This window comes from Gasterosteus aculeatus, chromosome Y (assembly GCF_964276395.1).
Source record: "Gasterosteus aculeatus chromosome Y, fGasAcu3.hap1.1, whole genome shotgun sequence".
Classification (NCBI taxonomy): Eukaryota; Metazoa; Chordata; class Actinopteri; order Perciformes; family Gasterosteidae; genus Gasterosteus; species Gasterosteus aculeatus.
The window spans coordinates 14,995,347-15,008,331 of record NC_135709.1 but is presented as its reverse complement, the minus strand read 5'-3'; the positions used below and the strand labels follow the sequence as shown (position 1 = coordinate 15,008,331).

Genomic DNA, 12,985 nt, shown 5'->3' with positions numbered 1-12,985 from the left:
CACAAATTTCATTAACCTCAAGGTTAACACACTGTGGACTTGTGTATCTCCAGCGCTTTTGCTCACCTCGCCAACCAAAAAACCTCCCTCCCTCTCCCAGTCTTGCATCCGCATTTGTAAATGTTACCGGCACTTACCGGGGTTTGTGGAATGCACAGCGGACGTGTGAATACGATTTTGGATGCATGCCACCCGGCTGCACCGTGTGCGCGTTTGCTTTCGCGAGAAATCAAAACATGCTTCGTCGAGGGAGCAGATCACACGAGCGTACGAACTCACCGAGTTGCACAAAGATGACAGTGCAGACAATAAAAAGTCAGCGACCGCATTTGCAGATGAGATGGATCGTGAGGTAACATGGCCTCCTGTTAGACTCCTGCTCCACCACGCGGGTCTGTAGGCGCATTGGGGAAGATGCCGTTTGAGATGTCATGGGAACGTCATTCATCCGAGCTGCGGGATTACCCAGAGGGGGAGAGATTTACTGGGTTGGTCGGATGGACTGTAGGGCGGATTCACGGTTGAGGATCTGACAGTCACCCATCACAGCTCCACCCACACCAGCTAACAGTGGGCCGCATGCCGTTATGAACCAGCCCTTTGCAGGACATACAGTTTAAGTGACCGGACCTATTTACATATATAATACAGTTTCTTTTCTCGAGTGTTGCAGTATCGAATCAGAAATGATTGCATTGTACTTAATATGCCAGTTTTCAGGTTAATACATGAAAAAAAAGAAAAATCCAGGTTTCTAGATGAGAAGTATTGCTGTTAAGACAAACAGTAGGGATCGAAGGAATATAAATGACCACATTAGTCAAGCTAGTTTCATAACTCACCTCAGAATGTCTCCTGCTGATACTTGTATTTAGGAATGCTGGGCCCTTGTAAGATATGGAAGCTCCGCCACCCAGCTGGGTGCAGATGTGATCCCAAACCACTTTATTGCTGCCGACTTGCAAGCTGCACCCACACTGCAAGTTCTGTGTAAAAGCTGATGAACTCAGCCGTCAGAAACACACCGGAGCTGTAGAACGCAACCACCTGGGAAATTTACTTTTACTAAGCAAGCAAAGCAGCTTATTTAAGTATTTCATGTTCTTTTTTTACTCTTTCTCTCCCATTAACAACTGTTCTGTTCCATCGAAAGGGCAAGTGGGCGCCGAGCAGCTGCATTATTTAAAAACCCCAAAAGGTAATTCATGATATTCAAATCTAAATTAAAAGTAGATATTGAAAAAAGGTGCTGTGTACGTGATAAAGCACACAAACACACACACACACAAATATTGAGTTGGTTGAGTTGAGGTGAGGCCGACCGACGGTGAGAACCAAAGGAGCTAAAATTAGGGTAAATGACATCCGAGGGCCCGTTACCATGACAGCCGGCCAGCTTGAGGGCGTCACTGTGCAAATACAACCAGCCAAATAAAACTGGATACCGCAACTACATCCGAGTGTTTCGATTTGAACGCGAGCGTGGTTCCTTGAATGACTTTTACCTTCCCCCTCCAGAGGCACTCGTAACATACAGTGAAGCTGCGTCTACGCGTTGAGTGCTTTATTTTTAGTCTCAACGCAGTCAAGCTTCCTCACAATCGGCGAATCCATCGGCCTTGATAAAATAAGCTTGAAAACATCCCACCGGCCCAGCACGCTCCTCTGCCATATGCCGTCTCCATGGGCAACCAGGCAGCCAATCTGTCGAGGCCCCGGGGACTTCCTCCGCTGACTTCCTCCTCGTCCCTTCTGAGAGGTGATGATTTGAAGTGGATGCGTTTTATGTGCCGTTTTACAAAAATATAGGAAACATATTTGTGTGTTTGTGTGGGAGTGATTAAGTGTATGCATGTGCGTGCGACTCCTCATGTGTAATCATAGTTGATCAATGGGGGCCTGTATGCAGCAGCCAACCGGCCTTCCTCCTCCTCCTCCTCCTCCTCCTCCTCGGACCTGTTGATGCTGGAAAACAGGGGAGCTGTTGTACGACTGGGTGGCCGCACTTAAATGTGGCACTCATCTAATATGCACCGCAGCACTGCCTGCCAACACACTTCCTCATTGAAATTCGGATTAAATAAGGCTTGTCTGGCCAGTGTGCAATCTGAAAACTATTTAATTACACTTTTCTGGCTCCACACATCAAAGCAACAATGGCTACCTTGGCTTTAAAGAAAAGATAAACGAATGTTTAAAAGAAACACTCGCACATTCCCAACGGTCCAATTGGCATTGCTCATCGTGCCGTTATCGTATTCTTTTGAATGTCCGTTCAAATATTACTTTTGACTAATGACGTGTGCATCAACGAAATGAAGTGTGTAGAGCATCGAGTTTCCATTATGCAATCGGTAAAACACTGGTTGGGTCGCACTTGACTCAAGCAAAAACTCTTTAAACCTCAGCTGTAAATGTCACCAGCGGGGCAGAAACGACCCTCCTATTTGCAGCCATGTTGAAGGAATCAACATCCGCTCCCTTTGACTGCTACGCCCAGATTCTGGCAAGCCGGTCCGCAGAGTTCACCCAGAGATTTTCCATTCCACACTTTTTTTTTCATCTCCTTTACGTCTCTACCGTGATACACACAAGGAGGTCCGTACACACAGAAAAAGGTAGCGATGGCTCAACCAGAGGAGAAGACGAAGCGAGTTGCAGAGCATTGCCCAAAAATCCATTGCAAAGGCTGAAAAATGCGTTTTCCGTGAGATTCCGTTGAATTCATTACCAGGGAGCGTTTGTTTGCCACGTTTGTGTGTCGACCCACTTTGTATAAAATCATCTGCTCAGCTGTACACTTGTCTCGAACACGCTTCTCAAGTCATCATTCACGAGTAGACGGATGCAGCCGCACTGGGCTACTTCAAACCGGACGTTTGTCTTTCTCATAAATATGATGGTCGTTTGCCAAGAAGACATTAAACCAGTGGATGAACTACTCTCAGCAATCTGTCTGATACGTGTGATGGGGAGAGGAATTGGCTCCGATTAATTCAATTTCCTCCAGGATAGGGACCGGCAGAACTTGACAAATTATTGTTTCATATTATAATAAAAGGAGAACAAAGACGAAACCTGAAAACCTGAATTGGCATAATTACCTTCCCCAACTCAGTGTTCAGAATGAAAGATCTGTGTGTGTTAGTGTGTGTGTGTGTGGCGAGATACAGCCAGCCTGATATGAATATTTACACACTTCATGGAGCCCCATCTTCAGCAATGGCTACATCTCACTTAGAAACCTTTGGCGCGAGAGGGGACGTGTTACTCATAAGAGGTTAAGTGAGTTGACCTGATCGCACGCCTGTTAAACGAAGTACAGTCAATTAGACGCACAGACCAGCAAAGTACAGCACGACAGCTTCCTTCTCCGACTGACGGCCGCAGCAGAGGAGCCGACTCTTAGAGGGACGTTTGAATGCAGGAAAACACACGTCGTAGAAATATCAGCACGCAAACGGCACCGCGGCGACGGCAAAAGTCACAAAAGCTAGAGGATGCACGGTGCAATAAATGTACTTGTGTGAGACGACAGAGTGACTGTTCATCACGTGGACATCAGTGTCTGTACGTGTGTGACGCAATATTAAGAGCACCTGTATACAAACGAGTCAGCTCGATTATCTCTGCTCAACTTTACTATCTGCAAGAACTACTTTACTCCCCAAACATCCACGGCGTCGTTTACTCTTTATTATGTTTTTACTAGCTTTAACTTTATTCCAACTGTGTTTTAACTATGTTTTGCCGGCTCTGTCGCACTCTGAGATCTGCTGATGAAGAGTGCGTTATAAATAAAATGTATTATTATTGTTATTATGTCAGATTCAGGAATCATCATCATCAGAAAACTAAATTGATTTATAAATGCTCCCTGTGTGTCAGTGCATCCTCTGCGTGTGTGTGTGTGTGTGTGTGTGTCCACTCTTCAAGGACATCATAATCATTGGGTATCACTTTACGCCAACAGCTGCAGGAGAGTGAACACCGCCGCCCCATGACGAATCCGTAGTACACGATGGCAAGTCACTTCCCCGGCACCGTGTATGAGCATTTATTTCATTAAATCGCTGTTCTCGGCACTATCCGCCGTTACCGCCTTCATCAAGCCTTGGTTACAGGAACTGTCGCAGCAGCAGGTGGGAAGCGGCCTTCCCCTGACTGGCACGCCTGTGACCCCCGGACCCACCTCGGCGAACACAGATGGATACACAGCCTACCTTTCCCGTAGTTGAAGTGGAGTTTGATGTTCTTGCCCTGGTTGATGTGCATGTAGGTGAACCACACGGCGGAGGTGAGCAGCACCAGCAGCAGCAAGAGCTTGAACTGCTTCCGGATCTTCTTCACGGGGAATCGCAGCATCCTGGCTCACACATCCTCCGGTAGCCGCCCGGTACAGAGTGGAAACGGGTCCGGTGGGACGGGGACGGGGACAGGGAGGGGGACAAGCGGTTCACTGCTGTGGCGCTTCGTTAGTCTCCCGGGTCACAGCGGCGGAATCCCGGGAAGCTTGCGAGGAAACAGCGGAGTCTCAGCCCGGTCGGAGCGCGTCTTGTACCCGTCGGATCCACGTGGGGACAGATGCGCCCGACTCGGCGTGTCCTCAGATCTGGGTCCACACACCTCTGTGGCTGTCATTGCTCGCGAATGCAAAAAAAAAACACGGTTCTCTTCCCCTCCTCCCTCTTCCTCCCTTCCCCTATGAATAGCGTGGCTGGTTAAGCAGGCGTCCCCGCCGGAGGTTCCGGGCGGCCGGGGCTCTGCAGGGCAAAAGCCGCTCACATTCAGTTAAAGAGCGCGACCGAGGCAACAAAATAGCAGTCCGGCGATAATCTGCACAAATCCCTCTGTAGCTCAGGCATTTGCTGACACCGCGACGCTGATTATGGCCGGGGGGAAAGGTGAAGGTGGCAACCCACCCGAAAAACACAAGTGTCAAAGCCCGCTCGCGCTCCGTCCAGCGGCGTTGAACGCACAGCTGGAACTGAGACTCCGGCTTTAGCGATCCAGTGTGGAGGAATCAGATGCAGCACGTTTTGTTTTTTTATTCAAGTCCCGGGAGAGAGGAGGGGCGATCAGCTGTGATCCCCCACAACACTCGCGCTGGATCGAAGCCCCCCAACGAAGAGTAAACGCTTAAGAACTGCGAGCGCTCCACGGCGAAGAAGAGCTCCGTCGTGGACGTGGATTGGCGGGTGCAGGCTGGGAAACAGGCGTCCGTGTGCTCCCGATTGCGGCAGGTGCGTTTCACCCAATTTTCGTCCACCACCCGAGAAAAGTGCGTGCGGGGAAAAGCGAATATACCCTCATCCGGATCAGACAATTACGCGCGGATTACGCGGCGGCGACGCACTGCTTTGTGTTGTTATTCTTTCGTGGGCTTTTTTCCCTTTAGAACGCAGCAAGAGCATCGTCCGACCCGCTTGTCGCCGTGCGCGAGGAGGAGGAGGAGGAGCGGGAGGAGAGCCAGCTGAGCTCCGGGAAGAGGGTCGCGCGCGGACCAGCAGCCGGCGGTGATGTAACCAGAAAATAACATGGTTTCTTTTTTGTTGTTGTTGTTGTTGTTTTGCCACGACGGAAACGCGTGAACGCGGTGTCTCCTGTCGCCGCACGGCTCCGGTACGCCCATCAGCTGAGCATCTCGGACGGTGCAGAGCAACCTAACCTGGCCGTACGTACGGGGAATGGCAAGAGCGGCGTCCAATCACAAGCCCGCAACGGGTGCAGAGGGGTGGGACGGAGACGCCCGGCCTCACGTTACTCGGCGCGATTGTTATCTGTCATCCAATAGATGGACGCGAATCCTGAAACTTGTTAAGCTTTCCCATTGTCTTCCCCGCCGCCCTCTTCTGCATCTAATGCTCATCTGATCAACAATGATTTAACGGGTCCGTTTTTCGGGTAATGGAGACAATTTAGATCATTGCTCCAGATACCTTCTGTGCACAAAAATACATTTTTTTGTCAGTATTTTCATATAAACAGTTACATGTTGGTGTAACTCTGGTTTGAGGGGTATTAAGAAAGAAATCACCTCCGGTCCGATATTCAAAGGGAAATTGACTCTGAGATATATTCCTGATTTTTTTCTCAATTCAATGTGGCTGAAATATCATTCCTTAGATTCACTTTGCAGCTCATTGCACAGCAAGTTGTGCATCGTGTGCTCGTGTGTGTGTCCGTGTGTTTGTGTGCTTGACTGCCACCTTCTGGTCTAAGCTACAAGAGCAATGACTTAATTAGTCTTGACTGGAGGAAAGTTGCTTCAGTCTAATGAGATGAAATAAAAGTATGAAAAGAGCAATTTTTTTGCCTTTATAACTAATGTATACACAAGAGTGTACATTAAACTGCACTGTTGATGTGTACTATGGGGGTATTCTCCCATGATGCAATGCACAAAATAGATGATGACGCTGCTTACTGGAAAAATCAAAACCCTATATGGAGGGTGGTGAAACAATGACATTATAAAAAACATTTTTACTTTACCTTTGTTAAACTTAACAAATAATCTGAAGTTTTTTATCTGAAGTTGCAGCTTGAATAACATCTGACACTGTTCGATTTCTGTAATTGTCTGTTTTAGTACGACAGGGTTTTAGAATGTTGATAACTTAAATAACATTAAAAAATACTAGAGGGACAAGTATTTGGAACACACTGTTGAAATGAGACACTGAGAATGATGAGGCTGTAAATGGACCCATTGACATCGCATTTAACAAAGGATTAAGCACAGCCTTTATATGTCTCATCAAGCAGATTAAGTGAAAATACCATTGCGCAAAGCGTGCGTGTGTGTGTTTTAATTCTCAAAATTAACCAAAGCAGAACCAAACACACAACCGTGATCATTCTCAATAGGACGACATGCATCACACATGTGGTTTACCCTCAGTAAGTACAAGTCCAATCATCCAGCTGTAGCTCTGATAAGCTATTGATGCTGTGACAAATCTAGATAAAGGACAGCGGGCACAAACCCTGGACTTTAATAATGTAACCTATATTCTCTGAAACATTTGCATTCTTTTTAAGTTATAAAATGAACCTGTGCTATTTTCTCCGTCGGCCTCCTCTCTCTCTCTCTCTCTCTCTCTCTCTCTCTCTCTCTCTCTCTCTCTCTCTCTCTCTCCCCCTCAGGCCTGCAGGAACATGTGGCACCTGCTAGGTACCACGCTCAAGGGATGTCCACGCTTGGATGAATCCAGGAGGAGGTTGGCTGTGCAGTGGGAGCGTATGAACAGAGAGGGTGTCCAAGGTGTGGACTGACAGGGAGCTGCTGCTCAGCGGTTATCACAGAGTCCAAGCGCAACGGGGGAGGGCTGAATTGCCCAGCTGCCCATTACAGCCGTCACAAGTGTGGCATCTAAATTTACATTGCCGTAGACCACAGGCGAGGGGGGGGGGGGCACCGTAAGGGACTCAGTATGCAGCGAGCATCGTCTCAGGCCGGGGATGTTTGCATTTTTAACAGAGAGGATGTGGTGCAGACGAGCGAGAGAGAAGAAACCGGGCCCGGAGTAGAGGCTTCCCTCTCTTTAATAAGCAAATCATCTAATCCAACATTTGCAGCTTTTTAGAAGATCCCATCCTTTAACAAATTCAACACGCACTTAATTGTCCACTTTTGTCTATCTCTGCCCCGATGTCTGTCCGTCCCCCTCAGCCTCCTCCTGCAGCACAGCAAGCAGTTCACAGGCTTTGACGAGAGCTCTGGAATGTCGCAGGGATTAGGAGCTTTTGCCTCCCGCATCCCGACAGATCAGCTCTGACTGCCGCTCCATCCTGTGCCCGCGCCTCCTTCCTCCCAAGCAGGTGGGAAGTGGCATTTCCTTTCCTGCTTTCCTGTGCCCTTTGGGATTTCCTGCATGGGAAATAGCATTCATCCATGTTAAGAGATGAACGAGGAGGGGAACAGGCGATTGGGAGAGAGAACGTGAAGGGGGAATCAGGGGATTTGGGATTATACTTGAGAGGGGGGCGGGCGGGGGCGGGGGGGGCATGTGTCTTCTAATTTTGGCTTAATGAGAATATTCCTGGTACGGTTGTCCATATTTAGATTTCCTGCCCAACAAATGAATGCAAGTACAAAGTAACAGTTTCATAAGTAATGGATTCATAAGTCTGAGTAGTTGACAGATTTCTACATTTTGCCTTTGGCCCAGCAGCACACACACACACATGCACATGCACACGCACATGCCAATGACAGACACACATGCACTCCTCTGCAGTGGTTTCCTCCAAACGCGGTGAGACGGATCTGAAAATGTGATCCCTGCAGAGATGTGTAGTTGTGACGGAACGTTTAGGAAGTTACTCAGTGGGCTGCACTCCCATCTGAATAGGTGAACATAAAACAACACAGCAAAAGTATAAATAGCTCGGCTGCCGGCGTCGTGTTGGCTGTAACCATGTTACAATGTGGCTTGTGACGGGTTTGTTCTGATATCCTCAAAAGGAAGAGTTTAAAATAGAAAGAAATCACACTTTTTTCTCAATCATGTTTTTAAAATATCCGTGCTGGTCCTCCATCTCAGTACGACTGCTGTCAGAAGATAAAAAACCCTCTAAGAGCCTCAAACCTACCAGTCGCACCGAGGAGCAGCTCCGCTCATTTTGTCCACTTTCACCTCTGGCAACGGCAATCGCTTAATGAAACAAAGAGCAGGAGCTCCTGGATACTTACAAAACCAGTGGGATTATATTTTCTTTTAGATAAAACAGGCATTTTTCAATATTTTTACGACTTCCTCAACGCTACGCGAGGAGGCCTACCAAACAAGATAAGCCTGAGCCTGTGCTACAGTGCTAAAGGTAATTAGCAGAAGATGCCTCCCTTCTCTACGGAAGATTACCACAAACTCGTACAGAAGATTTTACTGCTGGAAACAAAAGTTAATCGATTAGAAGTAAATGTAGAAGTAAATGGACCATGTGGGAACAACACCACTCTAGCAATGACGCCTCCTCAACCCCCGTGCTTTGTAGAACAAAGCAGCGGACAACTGAGAAGAGGGGAACTACCAAGAAACCTCCCTAGCAAACAGGTGTAAAACTACGGGACAATACTGTTACCTTACTAAGTACAACTCAACGGAAAGGTGAATCTCTTTCACCGTCCGACCAGATGTTCAATGTGAATATGTCTATTTACTGTATAGTTCTATATCAGGGAAATGTTTGGACATTATGAATCAAGAACCTGGATCTCTTGTTCTCACAATAATATCAACCGTGTGTATTTGCTTGTATATCTCAATCAGCTTGGATTTAAATGAGGGGTTTCTGTTCCTTTTCTTAATTAATTACTTGAAGTTGTGTGGTAATAACTTGTACACAAACTAAAGTGTTTGTGGGATTATGGTTGAGTGTATACTTCCTCTTGTTATCAAAGGCTTGGTCAGGCGACGCGTAGTGGTCGTCATTGACGTGTGATTGAGATCCACTCTCTTCTTGATCCTGAGAATCTCGCAGGTCCTGTGACCAGACCGATCGGGGGATCAGGATTCCCTGGTCAGCTGTTGAATAGAGAAGCACAATGGGTTGCCTACGTGTGTGTGTGTGTGTGTGTGTGTGTGTGTGTGTGTGTGTGTGTGTGTGTGTGTGTGTGTGTGTGTTGGTGTGTGTGTGTGTGGGTGTGTGTGTGTGGGTGGGTGTGCTCTTCCCAGGTGTTCCTCCTGGTCTTTGTGCAAATTTAAACATTACTTATCTAGTCCTTAATTCTTTCCGTTCTAGTCATTATTTTCTTAATTGTAGCTTTAACTGTACCATTTACTTTACTATCAGTCCTGCTGACTGAATGAGAAGAACAACATTTCAAATTCATTCCAGAAATAGAAGTCAAATTGTGAGATTCAACTCTTGTGAGCTGTTGACAATACATACCTCTGGTATCTAAATCTTTCTTTTAGTAATTTATTTTGTTAAGTTTTCCCATCGTTCAATTTGGAAAAATATTTCTATATCTACATCCCTCCTGTTGAGGCATGTGTTATTTTAACACTGTTGGTCAGCTGTCTGCACCCTTTGACCTCTGCATCTTACCAATCCGTTCGCTGCTCCCTCCTTTTCTCCTTGCAGCCTCTCTGGGCTCCAGGATGTGTGTGATGATCTGTCACAAAAACCTTGAACAACTGTTTAACCGTCTAACCTTCTTTCTCATCTTTACACTTACGTTCACCATTTATCGTACCGTCAAACACCTTATGTGTGTCCTTCATCAGTTTTCAACTTCAACTGCATGCTAATGTGCATCTTCAGGTGTGCTGCTGCTGTGTGTGTCTATGTGTGATGTGTTGCAGACTCTGATCAGAGTCTCTCTCAAACTCAGTAATTGTAAAAATGTTTAAACAATAAATGGGAAAATTGTGTTAATGTAAGCAGAGAAAAATTATATACACGTTAAAACATAAAGAATCACATAGAGCCTAGAAAAATTCCATAGACCGTTTGTAATGCAAACAAAAATCACATGGTCCTAAGAATGGAGGAAGAAAAAATGTTAGAATTATTTGGAAATGGAGACAAGGGGAGACACTGTTCAATGGAAATACAGAGTGTAGGTGGGAAATACAAAAACTGTGTTACATCTGTTTTAACTTTCTTCTTTTAACTGTCGCTGGCTGCCATTTTGGAAATCTCCAAAGCACATGTTCTCCACCCCCAGTAGTGGTGGATAACAAGTCATTGTTATCCCCCCTGTAGACCGTGCTGAGAATTTCTTTCTCAGCCATCTTTTAACTGTTTTCTCTATTTATCTCCGCCCGCCATCTTGTAATGTTCCAAAAACATGTGCTCCACGTTCCCCAACCGCAACCAATGGTGGTTCCGATCACAGCCCTTTGTTTCAAAGAACAAAGCCTTGTGGGCCCTGTTAGGCTACAAAACAAAAACTTAACCGGTTGTGGTCTTTTCCAAACAAAACCATACAATATACAATTATATACAAATTTGCAACGTTTTCAACTGATCTATATTTATTGTAAAAATGTATCCAGTAATTTATTATTTTCGGGTCTTGGCAGACGGCCGTGACTCTGTCCTCACCTGCAAGGCGAGTTATATGATGACCTATTTCTTATCTTATCTCTTCTTATTTTAGGTCTATTTATCCCTGCACTTAATTATCCGCAAAGTTTTAGTCAGTTCTTGGCACTACGGCGCGTGGCTCTGTCCTCACAAGTTTCAAATTTATTTATTTATTTTTTAGTTATCTAGCCTCATTGGCGTCGTCTAGTTCATATTTTAATTTATTGTGCCGCCTAACAGAGTCTAAGAGAGCTTACGGAGACAACGAAGAACCGCCATTACAACGCGAACCTCTTCCACTCAATTACTGCTGTTAACACGATCCTGGTTCCATCAGGCCTTGTGGACTTAACTCTGCTAGCGCGTTCTACACAGTGCATTACGTATACAGTCTATAAATTGCTATACGTTTATCCCCAACCGGTTAGAGGCCTATACTAGGTTTCCATTCATTCCTTCTATGACTGATCAGTTAAATAACGTCGCCCATTAACTTAACGTTAACGCTACACAAACGAGCTTTGTCGGCAACACACACAGAGACGTCCAGACAAACACTATATACAATGTGCTTTTTATCACAACAGCCATTCAAGCTAAGAGAAAACATTTTTTTTCTCTAAAATGTAGTTTACCTCAAAACATCGTATCTTGTCCTCTCACACCTAAATGTTCTATGATAAACTATACAGCATTTCGGTTTTAAAACAACTGGTTGCCGGTTACCTTTTCGATGGCGCCGTGTGAGTGAAGAAAATCGATCGCTGGGCTTTGTTCAGATCAGCTGTTCCTCCGTCCGTCCATTGATCTCCATCACGTCAGGGTCACCAAATTGTTGTGTTCAAAAATGAAGAAACGCCGGACGGACAGAGGTCATCGCTGATCGAAAGGTTAAAATCAAATGTATTTAATAAAGGAGATGGACTTTTTGCAACTTTGGTCATTTATCAAGACTCTGTTTTATCAGACAAATCATTCTCTTCTACCGAGCTTTTATTGAAATATTCCATAACAATTTGGCGTCACGAACAGGATTCACTGACCGTCCGTCAGGCTTCAGGGGACCGTCCGGGGAAAAGGCCTTTTCCAGGATCACAAACTGATGATCCTGCCTCATACCTCCTTAGACAAGAGAGAAAGGACGGGCGGAAACCAGAGGAGTTCTGATTGACGTCACGTGTATCCGGCGAAAAATAATTAATTTCTACAAACTCTAAGAAGAAGTTGAAATTCCAATTATAAAGTAACAGTAAGAGTTGAACATAACGGAAACGGATGACTGATCAAGTGGTTGTTATAGTCTGGGGAATACAATTATTTTTTAACATTTTGGGTGTTTTTTTCTTATAATAATTTTTATATATATTTTTGAGTACATGATTCCTGGATATTTCTAATGCATCATTTTATGCGAAGGTAGATTGGATCGTGTACGATAGAGATTTCACTCGGAACAAATTCTCCGAGATCGTAACGCAGATCACTTGACTACCCGGGTAAAATAAGACCGTTGCTATTGACCAAACGTGAATTCCACCTGTGGAATAAGAGCGTGGAAATGGCCTACGTGAATTTTATGCTGAAGCAGGTAAAACGATATCACTGTTCTTGTTAACCAAACGTGAGTTCTACTGAATTACCTTTAGAACAAGATCGTGGCAAAATCGAAGCGTGAGTTTTGAGTGGGTTTTTCCTTGAGTAAAGAAACTAAGCGTTACGGTGACGACTGTATTGTAATAAGTAAACCGGTAGAGTCCACCAGTAAAAGATGGGTGGCCAGTCCGCAAAACACACGGAACGTCGGGTCCGATTGTGGCAATGATGCAGCAGAAATACGGGAAAACATGTACAGAGTGTCTCCCATACTGGACAAAAGAGTTTGGGTTTCCAGAAAACGGCTCGTTGGGTGCCGCTAAACTTAAAATGTTAAGAGGGGATTTGGAAG

General features: G+C 45.6%; 1 protein-coding gene and 1 long non-coding RNA gene across 2 annotated transcripts in view; one reads left to right on the top strand and one right to left on the bottom strand.

Moving 5' to 3' along the window:
• LOC120812247 (N-acetyl-beta-glucosaminyl-glycoprotein 4-beta-N-acetylgalactosaminyltransferase 1-like) overlaps positions 1–5,682 on the bottom strand; it is a 113,170-nt gene extending 107,488 nt beyond the window's left edge. The window contains exon 1 of the mRNA XM_040168067.2: positions 4,224–5,682. Within this exon, the coding sequence (XP_040024001.2) occupies positions 4,224–4,365 (142 nt within the window). The 5' untranslated portion in view covers positions 4,366–5,682. The remainder of the gene's footprint in view (positions 1–4,223) is intronic.
• LOC144391242 (uncharacterized) lies at positions 5,115–7,824 on the top strand. The gene is made up of 4 exons (XR_013455148.1): positions 5,115–5,243; positions 5,399–5,521; positions 7,150–7,267; positions 7,676–7,824. It is a non-coding gene; the product is annotated as an uncharacterized LOC144391242 (long non-coding RNA).
• The last annotated feature ends 5,161 nt before the right edge of the window (positions 7,825–12,985 follow it).